Genomic DNA, 24823 nt, shown 5'->3' with positions numbered 1-24823 from the left:
TGGGTCCAAGATTTAATGAGAGGAGGACTGCTGGCTGGATTGCAGTGCTTTCAGTGAGCCCAAAGTGCTCCTTGAATTTCAATGTCAATAATTTTTATCTGCTATTTGCCCAGGGAACTGGCTCTAATCAGTCCTATTCAACATTAATTCAGAGCTGATATGTGAAAGGCACTGTGCCATGCTTTTTATGGAAGGACAGGCATAAGAGTTGTACCAGATGAGAAGGGATGGAAGGGTTGTGGAGCATGCATCAACAGAGCATCCATGTTGGTAAACCTATGGATTCTTCCATTTATTGATTCACAAACTCTCCTAACAGACCTGGATAGTTTTGGGCGGACTGCTACAAATATTCTCTGACTATGGGATGTGTTACCGTTCAGATGTCTCCTCTCTTTATGGTTCTATACCACATAATTTTGTACCTGATTATATACTGCTTCATGCTGTAATCTAATTGTTTTGTGTGTGCATATCCCATTATTCCAGCAATACTCTGAAGCCCTTGAGGGCAGAACCCTTCTATTCTTCTTTTGTATTCTCTCAGTGTTTAACAGAGAACTGGTGCTCAGTAAATCATTAATGACTCATCTACTTGGAAACCCAAAGATGCCAAGGGAGAACTCATTTAAAGAAAAGAAAAAAATCCAGCTAATTTAGACAAGGCTATTTAAAAGTATCACATGGACTATAATTAAAGAAACATAGATGAAAATGTTTAAAATTATAAAGTAATATTTGCCCCTAGTTTCATAAAAGAGTAATAAAAAGGTAGGTCCTGATTAATATGAATAATGAAGTAGATTCATTATTTGAATTCACACTGAATATTTTCATTGAAGTGGAACTAAATATCCTATTTTTGGTAATTATAATTTGAACAGAATGATTTCAAATACAAGTGACCTTTTCACAAGACTAATTATTCATACTACTTGGGATCTAGCTGTGTTTCACTGTTAAACTGGTATTACTCTATATAATCCTTTAGACCACCAATTATGATTTTGGAGATTTCAGTCTCCTTTTTGTTCATTCACTAAAGGAAAGACAGAAAAGTTTCCCTCAGATTGTCATCAACAGATATCTGTTATCATCCATCACCTTCTTACTCGGATCACTTAACTGGAACTACTACTTGGTTCCATTCCAGGAACTCACCATTTTTACACACTCCATCAGGGGCAGACGCACGATGTGGTTTCCAGACAAAGACACAACACATGCTGGGGTTTCCGGTTTAGCCTCAAGAAGAGCCAATACTGCCTCCACACCTGTGCGACTAGCCTGGAGACAAAATGTTTTGACATGAAACTGGGAAAAGACAACTATTATCTTCTCTGAAAAAAGCCCTTTGGAAGAGGTCTACAATCTCAAACCCTTCCTTTTCTCAGGATATGGGTTCTAGATGTCTCCATGAATAAAAAGATCATAGGTACTTATTCTTAATATAAAATACCTGGATAGTTGCCCACATTCCTGCTAGATCTCCTTCTTTAATTTTTTGAGGGTTCTTTTTATTAAAATAGAGGAGAAAACCTTAATTAGGCATTGATATTAATAGCCTTTAGCCCCTCTCTTTATAACCTGCTAGTTTAACTTTTATCGAGGAGGGTTAGCCTCATTCAGGATTCCTAACATTGAGAAGAATCTAGCAAATGCATAAAACCACGAATCCCCAATATAGACATTTTTTTATTCTCTTGCCCTACCTTTCATCCATTAGCAAGTCAATACCTTTAGCTGTCCCATTTGGTTCTGCCTTCTGGGTTCTTTTCTCCTGGTGCCAAGGCTACCATGGTAATAAGTTAGAAGGTCCCTTAGCACTCTTTAGTGAGGATCTGGTTTACTTTTCTTAAACTGGCTAGTCTCAAACTGACTTTAAAACAAATACAAGTGGCCATTAATGTCTTGGATGAGAGGGCTCCTAAATCTGCCCAGAAATGGGATATCCTGCATTTTACCAAATGGCCCTATTTGTGAATTTATCTTCAGGTTATCTACTATTTAATAAGTTACAGTCTAGTTCCTTTGCATGTCCAAAATTAAACTCTTTCCTTGGAGAAATGCCAAATAAAAAAGGGTAGCTACTCTACAAACTTACCAAAATCCTGTCAAAAGCTGAAGGGGTTCCTCCTCTTTGGACATGTCCAAGGATAGTCACACGAGTATCAAATCCCAGCTCATCAACTACAAGCTACAGAGAAATTCATTATATCAAACAAGACAGCAACAGAGAGTTGTGTATTATTTCCATATGAATAACATATGAGGAATATTTAGTATAGACCACTTTATATCTTTGCTGAAGAAAATGTATGGATTTTAACTCTTTTTTATCAGGATATAATCAGAGAAAGTTAAAACCTCCAGTTTCTCTCCTCTGAAAAAGGCTGTTAAACTAAAAATCTATTCAGAATTGCTCTTGAATTTGTTTTTTGCCAAAAAAAGGTAAATAATAATAATAATATAAAGAAAACAGTTTGGCAGTATATACTAAACTATTACTAATTCAAATGTGACTTAAGAGGCTTTGAGAATTTTTTTTTAATCATGTAAATTGCCTGGTGTTTTTAAAGCTATGTATGAGATAATATGTTATTGAGGATTAGGCTTGGAATCAGGAAGACGGGTTTATATTCTGCCTTTGACACTTATTAGTTATGTGATCTTGAGTAAGTAAGTAACTTCATATCTCCATGGCCCTCAATCAGTGCTATAGAACTTACCATCAAAATGATGGAGGCTGATGAAATCACAGATCTGTATTTGTTTATGTGGCAGCATAGCACAATAGGAAGATTCTGTACCCTAAGGGAGGAGACCTCAACTCTAGCTCCTAAAATCTGCTCTCAACTAGACACGCAACCTTGCACAAAGCACCTGATTCCAGTTTCCTAGATTGTAAAAGGAAGGGACTAGACTAGTTCTACCCCAAGTTCCTTTTAGTGCTAACAGCCTGTAATGAATTAGCTTCTAAAATGTTTTGAGTTTTATGTAACAAGATATTCTTTCTGGGTGGGTCTGGAGTTAGAATCAAATATTATTTCCTGGAAATATTGGTGAATATCCTCTTAATTTAGAATGTTCATGTTAATAAGAGTAAGACCAATTTATAAGAGAAATGTATGTTAAGAGTAAAGGTAAGGGATGGTTAAGAAATATAATGGGGAGGGGGCAGCTGGGTAGCTCAGTGGATTGAGAGCCAGGACTAGAGACTATAAAAATGGAGACTTGAATCCAGGACTTCAATCCCCAGAAGTCCTTGCTCCACTTCCCCAGAATGCTTTGTAATCTCACTGAATTCTCACCTGGGTCGAAAGCAAATTATGATATAAAGGGTCTCTGCCGTAGGTGGGGTCTCTTCTCTTCCTGTCTCCGCTGGCAAGTAGACACGTCTCATGATGTGAGTGAAATTGAATTGGGCCTCTCGGCTCACCTAGCACGTGCCCTTCTTACTTGTATTTTTCTTAAATTCTCAACCTTTAATAAACCTTTAAAAATAAAATACTCCTTGCAGAGAAAAGCTAATTTCTACCTGCCTCAGTTTCCCCAAATTTTAATTGTTACAAGGCCGGAGGTCCTAAATTCAAATCTGGCCTCAGACACTTCCCAGTTGTGTGGCCCTGGGCAAGTCACTTGACCCCCATTGCCTAGCCCTTACCATTCTTCTGCCTTGGAACCAATACACAGTATTGATTCCAAGATAGACGGTAAGGGTTTAAAAAAAAAAGAAATATAATGGGGAATGAATGGAATAGATTAGATACACAATATATGGGGCTTAAAAGGCCTTATCAATCTAGTGTTTGATAAACCCAAAGATCCCAGCTTTTGGGGATTGGAACTCATTATATGACAAAAGTATAAAGGTAGGGAGCAGTTAGGTGGCTCAGTGGATTGAGAGCAAAGCCTAGAGATGCTCTCCACTTGTCCCAGTTGCTAAGCTTTACCTCTTCTACCTTGGAATGGATAATTAGTGCTGACTCTAAAAAAGAGGGTAAGGGTTAAAAAAAAAAAGCCTCGTATTCAGTAATACCTGTTGATTGCTTATATCACTAACAATAAGCATGAAGACACAACCCGCTTTAAGGTGCCTAGTCCTGTCCGACAGTGTTCAACACCTCCAAGAGTTACTCCCACTTCTCAATGATGGCTTCCTTTGCGGAGCCTCCTAATAGCAATCCTGTGGGATGATGAACTGGGAAGCCTCTGGGGAGGCAAGTTTGTACCGACAGATGTTGGTACTCGCCAGGACAGCCCAACAAAAAGCCTCCTGTTGTCTGTGCCTTCTTCAGAATTGCAAATAACATGGTGATTCACTTTTAATAAACTCAAGATGGCTTTATTCCCAGACAAACCTCAGAGTTGGTTCTCTAGGCTGGAAGGGAAGCAAACGGGAGAGGACGCCAAAGTGTTCCAGCAGGACAGAAACCAGCAATCCCGTCCAACCCAACAAACTCTGATTTTGTCCCTGACAAAGACTCATTGTGTGGCTTTGCGTACATTTATGAGAATCGCCTAGATCTTAAGATCTGGGCAATATTCCTGCTGTGGAGATGCAGATAAGGAGATAATCAGCACTGAGAGAAGCAGATCTCTCATCTGGAAGTTCCCTAGCCCAGTGAAACCATAAGCCAGATCCTCATTTGTAAAATGAGGTTACCTCACAGAGCTGTAAGGATCAAATGAGACAAAAAGGAAAGTGATTTGTAAACCTTAAAGAGCGACATAAACGTTAGCAATCATAAATATCCTTTTCCCTACAGGGCAGGCACTAGGCTAGGCAGTGGGGAGGCTAAGATAAAATAAAATTAAGTGACTGGATGCTTCAAAAAGAAGAATCTCTGTTTTTAAAATCTGTACTCATTCCTAAAGGAAAAAATTCTAATTGAGGGGGAAAAAAATTTTACTCCTTGAGTATCTACTTTTCTTCTTTTTTTAAAACTTTATCTTCTGTCTTAGAATTGATACTAAGCATCATTTCCAATACTAGGTATCACTTCCAAGACAGAAGGGGGTAAGGGGTAGGCAATGTGTTAAGTACCTTGCTCAGTGTCACACAGCTAGGAAGTGTCTGAAGCCAGATTTGAACCCAGATGCTCCTGATTCCAGATAGACCTGGGGCTCCAGTCACTGAACCACCTAGCTTCCTCTCCTACCTTTCATATTAACATGCATTCCACAATTATAAATTTGATGCCTTTTACTACATTGGAAAGCACTATTTTTGTGAGGGTTTACAAAAATAACTATCTATATTCATAATTTTCAGAAGCATTACAGTAAAAGCAGACAACTGGCATTCCTTTTTTTTTTTTAATTTTTAAACCCTTATCTTCTGTCTTAGAATCATTACTGTATATTGGTTTCAAGTCAGAAGAGTGGCAAGGACTAGGTGATGGGGATTAAGTTACTTGCCCAGGATCACACAGCTGGGAAGTGTCTGAGATCACATTTGAACTCAGAACCTCCTGTCTCTGGGCCTGGCTCTCAAACCACTGAACCCCTCAGCTTCCCCTGGCAACTTACATTCTTAATCTTTTCTGAAGTAATAGGTTGATTTTGGGCATCAATTGCCCCTTCTGCCACAATTATGATGTTCAGTCTCTTCTTATGGGCACGATTCTATGGGAAAAGAAAATAAGAATTTTTCAAAGATGTGAATCAAAGAGAAGAGTGCATTTCTCTGTTGTAGGGGAAAAGCTCCACTTTTCCAATCCATATTCAATCAACCACTCTCCTGCTAAAAGAGCTGCATCCTCCAGCCTCCTTTTGGATGCCAGAAAATAACAAAAGTCACTTGCCTATTTCCTTTAGCACCATTCTATTTATACTGAGGGTACGAGAAATTTTTGTGAGTAGGGAAGACATAAAACATTTCTAGGATAGGACACACACTGGAGATGATGATTGCTTCATTGTCTTTTTCTTAAGTTGTTTTCTTTATTGTGTTCTTTTGAAGAGAATATTGAAGAAGGGTACCAACATTCACCCACTCACTCCATTACCTTTCCTCTGTTTGTTCTCCATTTTAAATCATTTACCAAAAGCTATTTTCTCCAAAATCTTTCCAGCAATCACCTCTTTTCTATTCCCATTGGTCTCACCTTTACTCGAGACTTTATTACTTCTCACTTAGACTACTGAAAAAGCTTCCTTGCTCCTCTCCCCACCTCTAGTTCCCCCTTTCTCCAGTTGAGCCTACATACTGCTCCCAGATTAATTATCCTTTAAGATATCTGCTTCCATCATCTTGATGCTAAAAGACTTTTCTGTGGATCCCCCACTGCCCACCACACTTCTTAGCATTGTATTCAGGGGCATCCATCTGCTTTTTCAGCTTTATTTACCTATTCACATATGCCTGGCCCTGCCAAACTGAACTACTTTCTATTTCCCAAATATGTTGTGGATTCTTCTGCTGTAAAGTCTTTGTTCTTACATCAAGGGGATACCACTGTTCCTCATTTCTTCCCATCAATATCCTACCAAGCCCAACTATCCAGACAATATCTCCTTTATGAGACCAAAATCAAAATGGAGTTCTCCTTCAAAATGGAATTCCTCTTTTCTCCCTGAGACCCATTATGCCCCTCTCTCTTATGGAACTTAATAGTATTTTACTAGGTAGTACAGTGAATCTACTCCCTTGTCCTCTCATATCCCCAGTATATTATAAAATGTTTAACCATAATGCACATTTCCCTTGATCTCTTTCAGGAGTTGAGCTTAATACAGTGCTTTGTTATATATATGTGGTAGGTATTCAAGCAATGCTTGCTGAATGCATAAATGTTTAAAAGGAAGAACTTTAGCATTGCCATTTATATCCTTTCAATTCAATCAACAAATACTTCCAGACTGAGTTTTTATTCTTGGATGCTTTAGGAGATACAAAGAACTTGCCTTCAAGGACCTAACAATCAAATGTGAAGAGAAAACAAGCACACTAATACACATATAAAAAGAGAAAATCTCAAAACTTGACCAAGAACATCTGGTTTTCTCCTAAAATGCTATGTGTTGATGTGTTAGTCCTACCCAATGCAAGCTACTGATGAGGACAGGGAATCTAAAATAGAGTATGTAAAAATATACTTTTAGCCATAGCTATTGTAGAAATTACACAAACATTCACATTTAAATCTTAGGGCCATTTTCAGATTGCAAATGTTCTAATTAAATCTAAGGATGTATGATTCTAAGAAAAACCGTAACACTTGTAGGCTTCCAGGCAGAATTCTACAGGAATATACATGTTGTTTTGGCTGAATAATGATATGCCTCCCTATCCTCCCACTCTGCCCTCAAACACTAACTCATGTAAACAAGGGAAGGACAAATCTACATCTCCAAAAAAGAAAAGAAAAAGAAAAAAAGAAAACCCCATCTTTGGAAAATGTTAATCTGATTCAAAATACTAAAATATTTAATGCTAAAATTAAGTCTTTTAAAAATATTACACAATCTTAGAACATATAATTATCTTTGCTTCCTCCAGTCTGTGCCACACTTCTCTAAAGAAACTCTCCTTCCTTCAAGCCTGGGCACTTTACTATATATACCATTTTTATATTTTAAAAGTTTTTCAGTATATGACTGAAATATATATATGAAATATATAGACTCACAGAAATTATATTCTGCAGATCTGTGGACTGATGATATCCATTCTAGTCGTTAATGTAGATTGTGAACTCAATAAAGATGGGCACCTTTGATCCCCTTTTGCAAATCTCCAGCATTTTTATACAATATGTGCTCAATAAAGTAGTTATTAAAATGGAGAAAAGGTAAGGAAGAACAGGCAACTGAGGCATGTATTGTGCTTCTGTTCTCAGAACTAAGTTGGGTGTAAAAATGGTTTATGCTTTAATTAAAACCATGAACACAGAAAAGTGTTTTAAAATCTCTAGCTCAACCTCTCAGTTTAACATTCTCATAGAAAAAACCAAAACTTTCACACCACAAAAGGGAGGAAAGGTACTCTCCAAAGTAGTAAGTGAAGAGCCATTAAACCTGAAAGCAAGTTTAGACATCATGAACATGGTTAATGGCTACATTTGCCATGTGATGGAAAAGAGGAATTAGGCTAAGAGAACAGAAAATAGGTTCATTCTGGATATGATCTTCTGGTGATTTGTTAAGCTAATGTGTAGCCAAATGGATTTTCTGGCAAAATATGCTCTCAAAAGCCCTGAACCCATAGGCGAGACCCATTCATTAGCTAGCCTAAATGAATTTCTGGTACTTGTGGGGAAAAGGAAATGTTTTTGGCTAATTCAATAGAGCAGCTACCACTGGAATGCATGAATATTTGAAGACAACATGTACAGCAAGTGGCATTAAAGTGATCCATCACCTCTGATAGCTTTTCTACCATGTGCTTTTCCCAGTCGTCTTCTGGTGGGCTTTCAGGAATAAACACCCAATCTGCACCACAAGCTAAGGCACTTGCGAGGGCCAGGTACCTATTCAGGAAATATCAAAAGGAAGACATTTCGTTTTGTAGGTGACATTACACTGGACTGAGAATTGAATAGGAGGAAGAGAGCAGGGTGAACAGCATTTGGGAAAAGCCCAAGTGTGATCCCTTGGTACAAATGAGGGGGCCCACATGAACATTGAACACTAGCCTGTACCCTTTACACTTTGGGACTGCAAGATTAACTTTAAATTTTAAAAAGGGAGAGTTTTGATATTAAATTTGAAATGTCCCACTCTCTGATTGAATCAGGTTGCAGAGTGAATAGAGGAAAGATGGTGGACATGCACTCTCTGAAGTTTTTCTCAAGGTCTTCAGACCTCTGTCCTCCAGAAGACCCTTGTCTCTTGCCTGTGTGACTCTCTGGTGTCCAGAAGTCCTCTTGCCCAGAGTGAGGTCAGAGTCCTCTAGGCAGAGAGACTTCAGAAAGAGACATCATGAAGAGCATAAATTTGAGCATGAATAGGAAAGAAGGGACTTTTTTTCTGGGGAATCCAGGGGGAGAAGGTGTGGGTAGGCTCAGCTTCTAGCTCTTCTTGGCTCTCAGCCTGGCTCTTGGAGAGGCTTCCTAAGGTAATGACCAGCCACATGTGGTTATAGGCCTTTTCTTTTTCTGGCCTGCTTTCTATTATTTAGTAAATACTTACAAATTAAAATACAGTCTGCAGAGAATTTTAATATTAACACTCATAACCTGCAGAACTATCTTTTTCATATTAAACTTTTTTTTCTAAGATGATAAATGACTGGAAATTATGGAAAAATGCAATCCCTGAAGAATCAGAATTGCGACTGATTCAATAATCAATGGAAAAACAAAGAGTAAGCATAAATAAGTTTGGTTTACAGCACATTACAGACTCAGAGTCAGAGGAGACCTCAGAGGCCATTTCGTCCAAAAACCTGGACCTATAAAAGTATTTTTTCATTCTCTCTCTCTATATATGTGCATATATATATATATATATAAATATATATAATAAAAGGATATTCCTCACCCAATGAAGGGTCATCCACTCTGCCTTTACCTAATGAACTAAAAATGGGGGAAACTCGATACTTCCTGAAACAAACCTGTTTTGTTTTTAGAGAGCTCTCAATGTTACTAATTTTTTCTTTAAATCATCAATGATTGTATATATAGGAAGTAACATAAAGGGTATCATTTCAGAAGTAAGTAATCAGAAAAAGAGGGCTGGTCATGGATTGAGAGTGAGGGAAATAGATAAATAGCCCAAATATTACACTGGTACCAAGGCGATGTTCCAAGACCTAGATTCAAGCTTCTTGCACCACACAAAATGCAGAACATTTAAGGAGGATCCATGAAAAGACTTGGACAAAAACCACATAGGATGAGGTATGGATGGGTCTTGAAATACTCTGATGAAGGGAACCCCAACATCACCAAGATCATGGATGCTGTGAAATAAGTATACACTGGGCACTAAGATCAACAGGGCAGTACAATGGATAGTATGCTCAAGCGCCAGTTCTTACTATCTGTGGGAGCAAGTCACAACTTCAAATCCTTGCACTAGCTCTCTCACAAAGTGGTACGGCAAGCTCCCTGTAAGCCTCAACTTGCTGCAGAAATCCAAGTGATTACTAGTGGTGACCTCAAAGTTCAGCCAACACAGACACTGTGCTGGTAATATTTTAAATGTGCCTCTGTCACATCTCTCACTCTTGACTTTCCTGGCCCTGTTCCTGCCTTTCTGGGCTTACATTCTAACAGAGGAACACATCTCATGAAAGGGAACTAAAAAGAGAACACAATTTTGAATCCAAACTCAAGTCAAGAGTCCTGACTGTCAATAACTCAAAGTGTGCTATTTCATATCTGTGGGGCTCAGTTTCCTCATCTGTTAAAGGAGGAGATTTGGACATGGTGATCTCTAGTGTCCCTAACGCGTATTATTTTCTAAACACATACCCACAATGTCTTCCCATAACCTCCAGAACAAAGGTCCTCTGGTGACTGCAAGAAAAAAAGAATAGGGAAAGGAAATAAATTAAACTTAACACTGGCATGAAGAGAATGCTATGGGAAAAAGTCAAATAAACTTACTGTAACATTCTATAGCAATGCAAACTGACCACATAAAGACTGATTTTCTACAAAAGCAAATTTCAGTTTATTCAAGTAGATGCTTCAAATTACTTGGTATGAATCTGTCTCTCAATTTATTGAAAACTTCTATTTTTCAAAACATTTTTCAATTTTGAAAATACATTCATAGATTATGAGAATTCCTAATTGTTTCTAGAAAACTTTCTCATGCTTATTTAGGGGAGAGAGCAAATTTGTAAAAGCAGACTTATTTCCAATATAAAGAACCATTAATTGGATACATTCACACAAGAGAAATCCAGAAGTAGGGTGCCCAGCTGGCTGTGAAAATAAGAAAATCCTAGTGAATTCTCTTAACATGGGGGATTTAAGACTAAGGAGTGAAGGGAAAGTAAAAAAATCATACGTCCATTTTCTTACTCTCATACTTTCAAACATTCAAGTTGTTCCTGGGGATATCATGAATCCTGGGCTATTTAATTATTTCCTTAGCAAATTGCCCTGATATTCCAATTTAATTAGATATGCTTTGCCAGCATTCAAATATAGGCAATTAGTTTGCCCAGTTCTGTTCTCTTTGCTCATTTCTTTCTAATATTTTACCTCAGAGCAGTGGTCATGATGGCATCCACAACTTCAATGATTCTGTGCAAAGCCGAGTCAGTGCCAATTGTCATATCCGTCCCACAGAAGTCATTGTCTATAGAACCCACCAACCCCACGATGTTGAGGTGGGAATAATTCTTGACGTCATCATTACTGATTTTACCTGTTTAAAAATATTGCCAATGTTCATGGTCACTACCACCAGCTGTTCTAGGATCAATAAAATGCTTAAAGAAAAATGATCTTAAGTGAAAAATGATTTACCCATTTAGGTTATTACTTTTCCTTCCCAAATTTTTTAAATAATTTCTCAAGAATGTGGGGAAAGAGGGATTTTCAAAGATTAGAAAATATATATTTTCATGTAATAAGCTGCTATTCAGACAGGTATAATAGCCAGAACCTAACTTGTCATTGAGAGATCTGGCTTAAAATTTTGATTCCAACTCTTATAACCTGTGTGAACAAGTCACAGTTTCTAATACTTGCACGAGTAACTTCCTCACAAAGTTGTAAGCAAGTCCCTTGTAAGCTTCAATGTGCTGTAGAAACTCAAGTTATTGATGTTCTTGAAGTTCAGCCAACATAGAAACTGTACTGTTAATATTTTAAGTATGGGGGGCAACTGGGTAGCTCAGTGGATTGAGAACCAGGCTTAGAGATGGGAGGTCCTAGGTTCAAATCCGGCCTCAGCCACTTCCTAGCTGTGTGACCCTGGGCAAGTCACTTGACCCTCATTGCCTAGCCCTTACCACTCTTCTGCCTTGGAGCCAATACACAGTACTGACTCCAAGATGGAAGGTAAGGGTTTTAAAAAAATATATATTTTAAATATGTCTCTCTTTTGTCTCTTACTCTTGACTCTCCTGGCCCTGTTCCTTCCTTTCTGAACGTAAAATCATGTCTTCTTTCCAGTTCGCTTTTGCAAATTGTGTTTCTCTGTTAGAATGTAAGCTCCCTGCGATCGGGAATGGTTCTCTTTCTTATATTTTTATTTGCAGTAGTTAATGCTCCCTCCCTTGCTCGCTCCCTCCCTCCCTCCCTCCCTCCCTCCTTCCCTCCCTTCCTTCTTCCTTCCTTCCTTCCTTCCTTCCTCTCTTCTTTCCTGATGTGCAAGGCCAAATAATATTTGGAAATCCAACTCAGAAAAAGAGTTATAGACTAATGAGGTGGCAGTTTTCTAAGCATTCAAAGCCTATACCAAGCATGAACTAAAATGGCAATGATTAGCTTAGGTCAGAAGTACCTAAGTATTCCTTATAGGAAGGGTCAGGTAGTAGCTCAGTGAATGGAGAGTCAGGCTGGGAGATGGAAAGTACTGGGTTCAAATTTGGCCTTATATATTTCCTAGTTGTGTGATCCTGGACAAGTCACTTAATCCCAGTTGCCTAGTTTTTACTGCTCTTGTCTTGGAACTGATGCTTAATATTTCTTCTAAGAGAATGTAAGGAAAAGAAAGAAAGAAGGAAGGAAAGAGAGAGAACAGAAAGAGAAAGAAAGAAGGAAGGAAGGAAGGAAGGAAGGAAGGAAGGAAGGAAGGAAGGAAGGAAGGAAGGAAGGAAGGAAGGAAGGAAGGAAGGAAGGAAGGAAGGAAGGAAGGAAAGAAGGAAAGAAGGAAGGAAGGAAGAAAGGAAGAAAGGAAGAGAGAAAGGAAGAGAGAAAGGAAGAGAGAAAGGAAGAAAGAAAGAAAGAAAGAAAGAAAGAAAGAAAGAAAGAAAGAAAGAAAGAAAGAAAGAAAGAAAGAAAGAAAGAAAGAAAGAAAGAAAGAAAGAAAGAAAGAAAGAAAGAAAGAAAGAAAGAAAGAAAGAAAGAAAGAAAGAAAGAAAGAAAGAAAGAGGGAAGAAAGACATGGTGACAATCCCTCATTTTCATGACTAAAGGGCTCTCCTGTGCCTTTTAATAGGAATATACGGAACAAGGAAAAACCCTGGGATAACTCTGGGAGTAGGAGAGGGATGAGGGAATAGAAAGACATCTCTAAGTGATCATGTTTGTGTATCTATTTTAGAAAAGAGCATAAATAAAACATTAAAAATAGAAAAAGTCCAGGTTCAGCTCTGGATCATTACCATTTGTCAGTCATTCTTAATTCTCCATATGCAATTTATAATAATTGTTTATAGTTGCTTCTGCCCAGCTCCAAGGCTTTCTTAAAGCTGTCATTAGTTAAAAATCACTAACTCAAGGATCCGAGATGTCATCATCTCAGACATTCCCACCACTGGCACAGAGAGCTACGCTGTATAGTTTAGGGGTCTTTTTGAGCTGCTGTAGTTGAAAAAAAGTCTATTACCTGGTGCCCATGTCACTCTGACATTGAACCACCCCAGATCTGGCTACATTGCACCTCTAATTAATAACTAATGAACAGTCTTGTTGGGCATAGATTCCATCTTCTAGTTTAGTGAGTCTACACTCTGCTAGAATGGTCTTGAAGAATCCAAGATCACCTCTGCATCATATGGGACATTAAAACAGAACTTTGAAGGAGGAAATTAATATATACCATATTTTAATGGATTTGAGATTACAGCTGTATATGTGAATATATTTGCGTATTTACATATACATGTTAAACTAAATACATATACTCTATATGTATGTATACATATTAATATATATCCAAATATCTGGAGCATAGATTATTTAAAAAATGAATTCCATTATATCCTATAGATAGGATTTTTGGAAAATTTTCTGTAGAAGTACAAAGTACTATAGCAAAGGAACCTCTGAATTTAAGTTAACAATCTTATATTGCACTTAGTGAATTACCTAAGAAACTTAAGAAAAAAATTACCTAAATCAGTGGGCAAAATCAAAGTCTTCACAGGGTGACTTAGCAAAACCTACTTCAAGTTACCAAAATTTGTGATTGAGAAAAGTTAATTTTCTCTGAAGGCAGTACCATTTTTAGCCAATTCGTCCAATAGTCCACTCCATTCTTCCCGAAAAAGGTTAGCTCCAGTTAAGCTTCCATCCCCACCAATCACACACAGATTAGTAATTCCTTTTTCAAGCAAGTTTGCAGCTGCTTTTAAACGGCCTTCCCGGTTACGGAATGCTGAACAACGTGCACTGCCAATGACTGTTCCTCCCTGGAAAAGAAATCACAGTCATTTACCTCCTAAGTAGATGGACAGTTGGATATCAGAGAATATGGAAATTTCCTCTTTTTAGTTCCTCCAACTTCAGAAGGTAAGAAAGACTTGCTAATCTCCTACCTGAGTTCTAGAATTATATATGATATATTAAGATAAAAGAATGGGAACTGCCATTCATTCATTCTATTCATTCATTTATTCAACAAAGATTTAAATGCCAAGCTGTCCAACAAATTGAACTACACACTGGGGAGATAGAAAGATAATAGAAATAAGTCTTCAAAGAAGAAGCTTACAACCTTAACTTTACTACATTGTAATTATTTTGGGTTAGGGGATTTTTTTTTTTTTGAGGAGGGAGACTACAATTTTATCTGTGTGCATATGCACAACTGTCAGTAAAAGACCCTCTTAAAAGAGTTGCTTGAAGCACTAAGAAGAAGAATTAGAAAGCACCCAGATCCCTCCCCTATGTGGGAAGCAGACCTTGAATTCTGGTCTTTCTGAATGCAAAGCTGGCTGTCTAGATACACAGCCTAAGCAGATTATAGAATGAGGAATCTGAACACTTAAATAGATAAGTAGAATGGCAGCCAAACTCAATCCTGGGGGGTGGGGCGGGGGGGGGGGGGGGAACAAAAATGCTACTCCTTAAAGTATAGATAAATGCAAAAAGGGCCTGCATATATTCAGAAATAACAAAGAGAATAGAGAGTAATATCAGTACTTAATGGTTATACATTAGGTACACTGAAAAGAATAAAGTCCTCTTCCTGAATAAGATACCTTGCTGTATTTTAAGGGAGTGTCTTATTTAGGAAGTCATTCTAGATGATTTGAGGCTTCACATTTTCTGGTCAGCTCCTCATATAAATTGAGAAAAGGGAAGGAAGATGTGTGCTGATTTTTATTTTTTGACTATGTTTTCCTTTAATAGGAAGTGATATTCAAAAATCTAAATTCATAAAATATATGAAGTAAATAATTACTTATAACAAAAAAAAGATTCTTCACAAAAAATATTTACTTAGGGTCTCCTTTAAATACTAAACTACCTTATATATTTAACATGATTAAATCTGTAATAATTAAAATTGTATAATGTGTATAAATGTATAAAATATGTAAAGCTGAATTTTAGAAATGTTTTATTCCTTTCAAAACAAAAGCTGTCATGATACTATCTAAAACATAAAAAAGCAATTTAATACAAAACAAATATCCTTTGTATAATTATAGGCATATTATCAACCAAGTCTGTTCCAGGGTAAAAGTTCAAATTTTATCAGGAATAATTTTTACTACACACACTTCCCCACTATAGTTCAAGTGATTGTGCTCTTCTGATAATAGTAATAAGTAAATTATGACTATGCAAAGCAAAGGTGGATTTAAGGTCTAAATTGCCAGGTATTTAGCAGAGCAGCAATTTTTCTTGATTGTTCAAGATTCTCTTGGTTAAATCTTTGCAGGATCATGTCATTTATAGTGCTGAAATGAAATCTGTAAGCTACAAATACTCCAATGACATGGAAAACATGCATATAGTCTTGGAGGAGAAAACTGAGAATGTTGAATTGTGGTACTTCATGCTTCATGTGGATACACAGATACTTCCACTCTTTCTTCAGTCTGCACTCAGTTTGTCAGTCCTCTTGTCATGGGCATTGTACCCCCAGAAACTCAGACAAACTATTATCAGGGAAATTCCTTTGCTCCCTTATACCCTCTGACTCCCAACCCAAAACATCTGACCTTGAGAGGATTATACTACTTTGATTGTGCCATGGATTCAAATCATAAGAACCACCCCCATGCCTTCAAGGAAAACTCCTCCCCAGCCCCTTGCCCCAGAGTCAAGTCTTCATTGAATATAAAAACCCCAGAACTGAGGCATTGGGGAGCAACCTCCACTCATGCTGTCTTGCTTGCCAAAACTGCAACATTACTAATAAATCTCTCTTTACCTTTAAGCTAAATTTGGAGTCTTGCATTCTTGCAAAAGGTATCCTTCCCAAACCCCAAGGGTACACATTCTGCATTCCACAACACTCTCTGGAGGTGGAAAAAAATTTTTATTGGGGTTTTTTGGAATTGCCTTGGATCACTGTATTGATCACAGCAGTTAGGTCTTCCACAGTTGATCACTGCATTGCTTCTCATGGTTCTGCTCACTACACTTTGCATCAGCTAATATAAGTCTTTTCAGATTTTTTTGAAACCCTCTTGAACATCATTTCTTATAGCACAATAGTATTCCATCACAATCAATATACCACAATTTGTTCAACTATTTCCCAATGGACGGAAAGCCAGCTATTATTAGTAAATATTCTTCTTTAAGTACAAACCAAAGAAGACTGCCTACCACTATCCAACTCCAAACTCAAATAAAGAAGCTGTCTGCTACCCTAGGAACTAAGGAAATATTCCTGGACATGACAAGTATTAGGAAATTAAGCACAGAGGGAAGAGGTATTCATTGGAAGATGATACACTAGCCAATCAAAGTAATCTTTATAATTATAAGGAATTATGGAAAACCTGAGTCATATCAGGCACATTTTAAATGGCCTCAGGGAAGGAAGTAGATCAGGAATTAACAAATCCTGACTGGCAGATCAACAGTAAGTTAATCTTGATCCTAGTCCCGGAATTGGGCAATGATATGGGTAATTATTCCATCAAGGGAGCTATCTCACTGAGGTGCAAACTTGGCACTTTCTTTAACTTTAGGGGAGGAAAATAAATGTGAGAAGAGTGAATAAGGGGTTAGGAGAAGTCTGTGAGGGTTTGAGGAAGGACACTCAATAAGTGAGCAATTATTAAGTACCTACTATGTGCCACGATCTATGAAGCCTTAAGGCTTCCATGCCCTGCTTCTTCATCTCCCTTCCCAATAAGAAGAAGCTACGGATCCTAATTTCACATCATTTTTTTCTTAAAGATAGCTACTAATCGCAATGGGCAAAGTAGATGCCAATGTGCTGGGAAAAAATAGCCTCCTATCTTTAAATATTAAGTTCTACTTTGTGCTCATTTATATGTAAGATCAAATTGTTTTGCATATGTGGTTTTGGTTTGGGGATGTCATGAAAACATATATAAACAGGGGGCAGTTAGGTGGCACTGTGGACAGTTGGGAGTTGGGAGGACCTGGGTTTAAATATGGCCTCAGACACTTCCCAGATGTGTGACTCTGGACAAGTCACCGAATCCCATTTGCCTGCCCTTGCCTTTCTGTCTTAGAATTGTTACTAAGACAGATGCAAAAATATGAAAAACTAAAAAATGTATTTAGCACCAAAATTTAGAGAATGTGCTCATGTTTCCAAAGCAAACCTGTTAAGTTCTACACTGGATGAAATATACTATCTCGGCTCTTTTTCTGTGGAGATCATTCTAAACCATTCTACTCTAGTTCATTTCTAGATAATTCTGATACATATTTTGAAGATATGAAAAAATGCTTAAGTAATGTAAAGGAAATGGCAGCTGGCATCTTTATATTCTTGAAGTTTTGCTGAAGTAAGATGTTTCTAAATATTACAAGTCCTATAATGACAAGAATGCCCAGTTATATTAGATATATACAAATACAAAATTACATACCCTTTGGAGAATACTTGAAACACTTTCCCAGGACACTTGAACAATATTAGAGCCTCCATCTACCATACCTTGATAACCCTAAGAAAAGAAAGGAAGAAAAGGGAGGTGGAGAATGTTAAATGGTACAAAATACAAATACTAAGTAAAATCATGTTTCTAACAGTTCTAGGATAAGAAAATAAAATTATGAGTTAAAAGTAATAAATTACAATACGCCATTAACGAACTCTACTAATTGGAATTTCATTTGGGGTTGGTCTATAGTTGATATCTAGAATTTAAATTTAAGTTAATATTTAAGAATGACAACTAGTCTTTTAATTAGGCTGAATAACCATGATTTTTTTAAATTTAAGATGATTTTTCAGTCTAAACTATATATGTATACATATATATGTATACTTTTAGGCAACAATATTAAAGGATATGCAATTAAATTCTCTCAAAACAACAACAACAACAAAAAAAAAACAAGAGACTACAGAAGCCCCAAAGTGTTTATTTTAGATTAAGTGATAATTCCTCTCTAGGCTACACTCTTCACAGAACTTTTTCTTCCAAAGTTCTGTGACCTTATCTCCCTTCCCCTCCTTTCAAAATCATTTTTTTTGTTTTCTTCTCTTATTACAATACTTTAGGAGAAAGATAGTCTCTTTCTGTTTGAATATTTATTCCCAATGCTTATTAAGTTAGGAAGGGGAAAATACAAGAGATAAACAGGAAAAGTTCATAGAGTTAGTTAAATGTTATCTGGTAATTTATTTTGATCACATTTTAATAAAGATTTAAACTTCAGATCATAAAGACATAACATTTAAAGCTGGAAGGGATGATCAGCCCAAGTTTTCTCATCTATAAAATGATAGGGTTGAACTATGTAAGCTCTGAGATTTCTTCTCATTTCCCTTCAGCTTTTGAGAGTTCAACACCCCATCCTCCCATACACACCCCCCCTCATCGTCTCTACTCTTCGTTTGGCTTCAGTGACACTGGATGTAGCACAGGGTTATGTCCTAGACCAGACAGAGATGTCAAATACTTTGTCCAGAGGCCAGATGTAGCACACAACACTCCCAAAGTATGGTCCAAATCAGAATAAAATGTAATTGGGAAATATTTAACAAAATAAATAAAAATAAAACATAGATAGCATGACATTATAAAACTAACTCAGTGTGTAGTCTTCAGGGGCCCTTATGTAGTTTAGTGGCCTCCATTTCTTTTTGAGTTTGATGCCACTTATCCTAGATACTTTTTTGTCTTTTTCTTTTCTATAATCTCCTTTGGTGATCTCATCTTCCCAATGGGTTCAAGTATCGTCTCTAATAAACAGATAACTGGTATTTCTGTACATCAAATCCTACTATCTTTCCTGAATTCCAGTCCTCCATCTTCAGAAGTCTGTGAGACAATTCTTCCTGGCTTGGCAGTATAGTGGATAGCTCCAATCTGGCCTCATACATTTCCTAGCCACCTCAGTTTGTTCATCTACAAAACAGGGATCAGAATAATTTGGTTGTTGTTGAGGGTTGTTAGGAGGATCAAATGAGAAATTATATAAAAGGCTTAGCATAGTGCCTGGCACATAGTAGGTGCTATATAAAAACTTACTCCTTTTGTCCCTCTTCCTAAATATCTTGTAAACATACCAAACTCAACCTGCACAGAAAAAAAAAATCTCTCCTTTCTCTTGATCTGCTTCTCTTCTAGGCATATAAATGTGTGGAAAAGAAATACAGTCAAACTCAAAATTATCCTTCTACCACCACATCACTACCATTTTCAATAAATTTCAGTCATTCTCTATTATTGCTAGGACTCAATACAAACAACTCAGTGTTGCATTTAAAACTCCTTATAACCTGTCTCCAACAAGTCTTTCCAAGACTGTAATACATTAGTCCTCTTCATACATTATAGCGTCCTTTCAAACTGTCTTGCCAATATTCCATCTCCATATCCTGGGATTGGCTGCCCGCCATGTCTAGAATGCACTTCTGGCTTTTAGAATCCCTAGCTTTCTTTAAAACTCAGCTATGAGAGACAGGGCTGATTCTACCAGCAGCTAGGGTTCTACTTTCCACCCTACTGTCCCACTAAAAAACTAAGAACCAAAAAAACATAAACTACTCCCTCTTCACGCTCTCTCTAAAATGAAGGCTATGGTACTATGAACTGCCTTTTTCTACTAGCTCTCTTTAGCACTCTTGGCAACCTCAAATACTATGTGGCTTGATAAACCATATCCTATTTCCTGCCGTTGTGATGGTCAAGTTTTTCCCCATAAATAGAAAAGTCTGTACCCTAATCCTGTCTGTTTTGAGTTCTTAATCATTCCTTAAAGCTTCACTGAGCTTCTACAGGAAGGGGATGCCTCAGTCTTCCTACCTCCAGATGTTACAATGACCTCCCAAGCACTTACCATGTAGTCTAGTTGTACATGAGAATTATTTGATTATAGATCTCATGTTCCTGCTTTGCTTAAAACCCCATGAGAGTGAATATCTGTCCTATTTCAACTTTCTTTCCCTCCCACACAAATATGGTACTCTGCTCAGACTAAAACCTTTGAATCCCATGATGCAGCCTTTATATATCTTTATAAAAATCTTCATTAACCCCTAATGTGTTGCTGAATTTCTGAATAAAATTTGGTCTTGTCCCATAAAGAATTGCTTGCATATGAAGAGGATGCTCCTGATATCCCAATTCAAGTTTTTTTTTTTTTCCCATCTGTGGTGAAACACCAAGATCCAAGGGTGAGGTGAGAAAGAAGCAGAGGTGATGTCGATGTATGTCTTGGACCAACTTCTCAGGTTCTATGCTTGCCTGTCATCATGGGGCATAGGCTTTGCCAAAGCCAAAAATGAAAGACAATTATCTTTTTCCCTTCTTTTTCCCTTGTTCCTCCCTCCCCTGGGGCTCATTCTCATAGGTACAGTTGGAGGAAAAACTACAACTGATAGTCAAGCACAATTCTCTTTGCAATGGGGAAAGCAGCTCTTGGTGCTGGAAGGTTGTGTGTAGAATGGCTGAGGATGCTATGCTGTTTGTAAGGGTCTTTAACTTTACTCCAAGAGCACAGGGACTCTTCTTATAAAGTCATTACCTAGGTATCAACGAAAGCTTCAGTTCTCTCTTCACATCACCCTTGTCAAAAATATTAACAACTGGTGCCACAGTGGTAGATAGTCAGGACAGTAGATGGGAAGTCCTGGGTTCAAATTTAAACTCAGGTACTTCCTAGCTGAGTAACTCTGGGCAAGTCATTTTTTTGCCTAGGCCTTACCACTCTTCTTCCTTGAAACCAATCCTTAGTATCAACTTTAAGACAAAAGATAAGGGTTTAAGAAAACCCTTAATAGATTAAAATGATGGAACAACAATATAATAATTTCTTTACTTATGATTTCTTTTAAAGAGCAGAAAAAATATATTTTAAAGGATCCTTCCCTCTTCTATCCCCTCTTTTAATTATCAACACATCCACATCTTCCTACTTTAAATAGCAGAACATATACATTTAAAAAAGTAAAATAGCTATGGCATAAATCATTCTACTATTTTTAGGTAGTAAAGAGCTATTTTTAGTGAAGGAAAAACAGGGGGAAAAGAACGGGAAAATGATCAGTGTCTTCTATGTTGTGCCTGTGTCAAAGTTTTCTTCTTATATTCATGAATAGGTTGAGTCATTAGGAAATTCTGGTTTATCTGGCCCAAATAATATAAGGAAGAAAAAACTCTTAACTATAGTTATTTTAAGAGGTCCAGTGTTAAGTATTTTCTATTAATATATGAAGTGTGACTATAAAGACATTTCCATTCTTTTTTTTATTAAACACAGACACACACACACACAAAACAAACAAGCCAGGTCTTATATATTCTAAGTTCTGCCCCTCCAAAGCTACTCTTCCAGTCTGATAGTCCACCTTTTTTTGTTTGTTTGTTTATTTTAAATGGATTTTGCTTCAAATGAATGAGGAGCATTGGGAAGAGCAGTAGATTTGAAACCAGAGAATTCAAATCCTGCTGTTATCTAAACTTGTTTGACTTTGGGCAAGAGAAGTACACTTCCTTTGGTCTCAATTTTCTTACATGATCTTCAAGGACCTTTGTTAAGACTAAAATTCTCTGAAGACTGAATGTTACTTTATAATTATTAAACAGTTCAAGCGGGTTGGAGAGAGAAAAGGCATGTAATCACATGGCCAGTCACCTAGCTAGCTATCCTGAGCTCTCCACTCACCCATGTCATCCCCGATGCTTCCTAGCAAAGAGTCCTCACTACTTCTTTGATCCATAACTCATAAACCCTAGTGATGTCACTTTTTCTGGGTATCTCTGGGGCATAAGGCAAGAGTCTTCTAGGACCCCAGGAAGCCACAAAGCATCCTCCTTATATAGATAAGCCTCAAGCCTTGTACTTAACCCTAACAAAGTGTGGGTATAGGGGGAGACTAAGATGGAATTTCAAAACTTTCCCTTTAAAAATAAAAGAGGGGTACAGATTTATGTTAAATTCACACACCTTTCATCTCTAAATTGGCTTGTATGACAGAGAGCAAGTCATTTCACTTCTCAGACACATTTTCCCCATTGTTGTCTATCTCTCAATTTGGAATCATAAAATCTGCCAAGTGTGTAGATATTTAAAATTCCATAGTTTTTGCAAGTAATTCCAAAAGAAAAGCTCAGCAATTGCAGAATCATACAACTAAGTCTACAGCATTCCAGGGTTTTTCCATTTTGAAGGGAAGTATTCATTTGTACAAATGTGTCCTAGTATAGTGATTTTTAAGATGCATGGCATTATCATTCTGTCTCCACATGGACTGGTTTGTCCCATTCACTTCACTATTATAACAACTCCATGTTTATTAATAGAAATCTCAAGGAAAAATTAGAACATCAAACCAAAAAAGGAAAAAGCATACTCTATGTTTTCCTCCAGTCCCTGATGTAAAAGAGATAAAACTTTAACATGGATTCCTAGCCTGAGGCCCATACATTTATTTTTTTTAACTTTTCAATAATAATCTCTCAATACAATTAGTTTTCTTTGCCTCTATATTTTATTTTATGCATTTGAAAACATTATTCTGAAAAGAGACAAAATAGGCTTTTCTAGATTACCAAAGGAATCCAAACAAGGTTAAGAATCCAAACACTAAAGGTAACAGTTACTTGTCATAAAAGTTTTTAAAAAAATATTCACATGAACATGGAAATCCTATTAGTTGGAAATGGGAAGTTACCTACTTCAAGTCCTCTTATTTTACATGAGGAATCTAACACCCAGAGAATGACAGTAACTTGTCCCCAGATTTACAAGGAGAGTACGAGTACGCAGGGGAGTCAAGACTAGAACCTATGAGTTCTTTATTCATTCTTTGTTCATAGATCTCCCATGTTCTGAGGGAGTAGTCAGAATTGAGGGAAATGGAAGAATACTTCAACAGCAGCACCCCAGGTCAGAACTCTGAATGCATTCTACAACAGAAATATGGAATAAGTGGTGGCTAGATTCTACTTCACACGCATTATAGTGCATTATAGATTAAAGAGGCTGCTGCTGGCTGACCTGGGAACTCAACTGACATTGATGGCATTGCACTAATGGGACAATACTTAAGAATTACAAATAGCTCATTTGTAAAGGAACTTTAGAAACTACAGGCTAAGGGTTTAAAATGTACACAAAAACCTTCATAGGTACTAATCAGTACAATTAGGAAAAATCACTGCCATCATGAAAAGAGTCTAAAGGAATCGGCTACCAGTGGGAGAACCCCACATTTCTGCACTAGATGACCATGTAAGAATTCTCTTCATTGAAGAGGAAGATTGTCCCCACAACCCGAAACATCCCACCAGAACAAAACATGCACATTTTCATACTTTGAGGTTCATAATTTCTTAAATGAGGAGCTGTAAGCCATAAGGATAGCCTCCCTCATCCTTGTTGGATGTTAGACTAACCCTTTAAACAAAGAATCAAGCATCCCTTCTGACCTATGACCATTAAGAAATTCCTCAGCAACTCTCAATTTCTCAGTACATTCTGAAGACCAAAGGAGCTTAGATCATGATTCAGGGATTTTGGGAAATTGGCATGGGTTTGAGTAGTTCATCTGTGAATTTCAAAACTACTCCACCCTATTCAGACCATTCTTTAGAAGATAGGATTTAGCTATTTCCTGATCAATAACAATAAAGATACTTGGAATAACAGAATCAGGTCTTGGAAACTACAATCTCCACCCTACTCAGTGTAACAAGATTAGGAAGGGCTGAAGCAAACTCAGGATTTAATTATTTGAGAATATAGCCTTCAACAGACATGTGCAAAAAAGGACAGACCTCTAGGTGGTCCTATGTCAAGCTAGAGCCACCATTGGCACATGTGAGATGCAGGAAGTGAGGTAGAAAACAGCCTCTGGAGTTCTCAGGACTTCCTGTGAGGAGGGCTAGAGGCAGTTGGAGGCTGGTTCTTGGAGTTGGAGGAGCCCTGCGGATTGCTTTCCTTCAGATTGGTCACGTGAGTGATAAGGACTGATCCCTTTAGACATATCCCTAATAGCCTTGGCTATCCATGGCCTTAAGCCTGCTTTGGCTCAGCCTGAGCCAGAGTTGGTATTTAAACTTATTTCCTTCTCTCTCTTATCCTTATCCTTCTCTCTCTCTCTCTCTCTCTCTCTCTCTCTCTCTCTCTCTCTCTCTCTCTCTCTCTCTTGCTCGCTCTCTCTCTCTCTTCTCTCTCTGTCCCCCCTCTATCCTCTCTCTCCCTCCCTCTCTCTTTTTCTCTTTATTTCTTTCTCTCTCTATTTCTCTCTCCTCTCTCTCTCTGATACTTTCTTCCTCCTGTTTGTAATTAAAACACCATAAAAAAATTTTGGCAGCTGACTTGAGTATTTCATTTAGGAATTACATAAGTTA

General features: G+C 37.4%; 1 protein-coding gene across 6 annotated transcripts in view; it reads right to left on the bottom strand.

Annotated features, from left to right (window-relative positions):
* The window catches only part of PFKP (phosphofructokinase, platelet), a 139914-nt gene that overhangs the window by 39082 nt on the left and 76009 nt on the right, over nt 1-24823 (bottom strand). For all 6 annotated transcript variants that reach the window (XM_056800003.1, XM_001373982.5, XM_056800005.1 and 3 more), the window contains exons 3-10: nt 17885-17962; nt 14077-14266; nt 11166-11331; nt 10425-10469; nt 8366-8474; nt 5533-5628; nt 2105-2197; nt 1162-1287 (exon numbers count right to left, since the gene is read on the bottom strand). In XM_056800003.1, coding sequence (XP_056655981.1) covers nt 1162-1287; nt 2105-2197; nt 5533-5628; nt 8366-8474; nt 10425-10469; nt 11166-11331; nt 14077-14266; nt 17885-17962 — 903 coding nt within the window. The remainder of the gene's footprint in view (nt 1-1161; nt 1288-2104; nt 2198-5532; nt 5629-8365; nt 8475-10424; nt 10470-11165; nt 11332-14076; nt 14267-17884; nt 17963-24823) is intronic.

The sequence above is a fragment of the Monodelphis domestica genome, chromosome 5 (genome assembly GCF_027887165.1).
Source record: "Monodelphis domestica isolate mMonDom1 chromosome 5, mMonDom1.pri, whole genome shotgun sequence".
Lineage (NCBI taxonomy): Eukaryota > Metazoa > Chordata > Mammalia > Didelphimorphia > Didelphidae > Monodelphis > Monodelphis domestica.
This window is presented reverse-complemented; position numbering and strand designations above follow the sequence as displayed.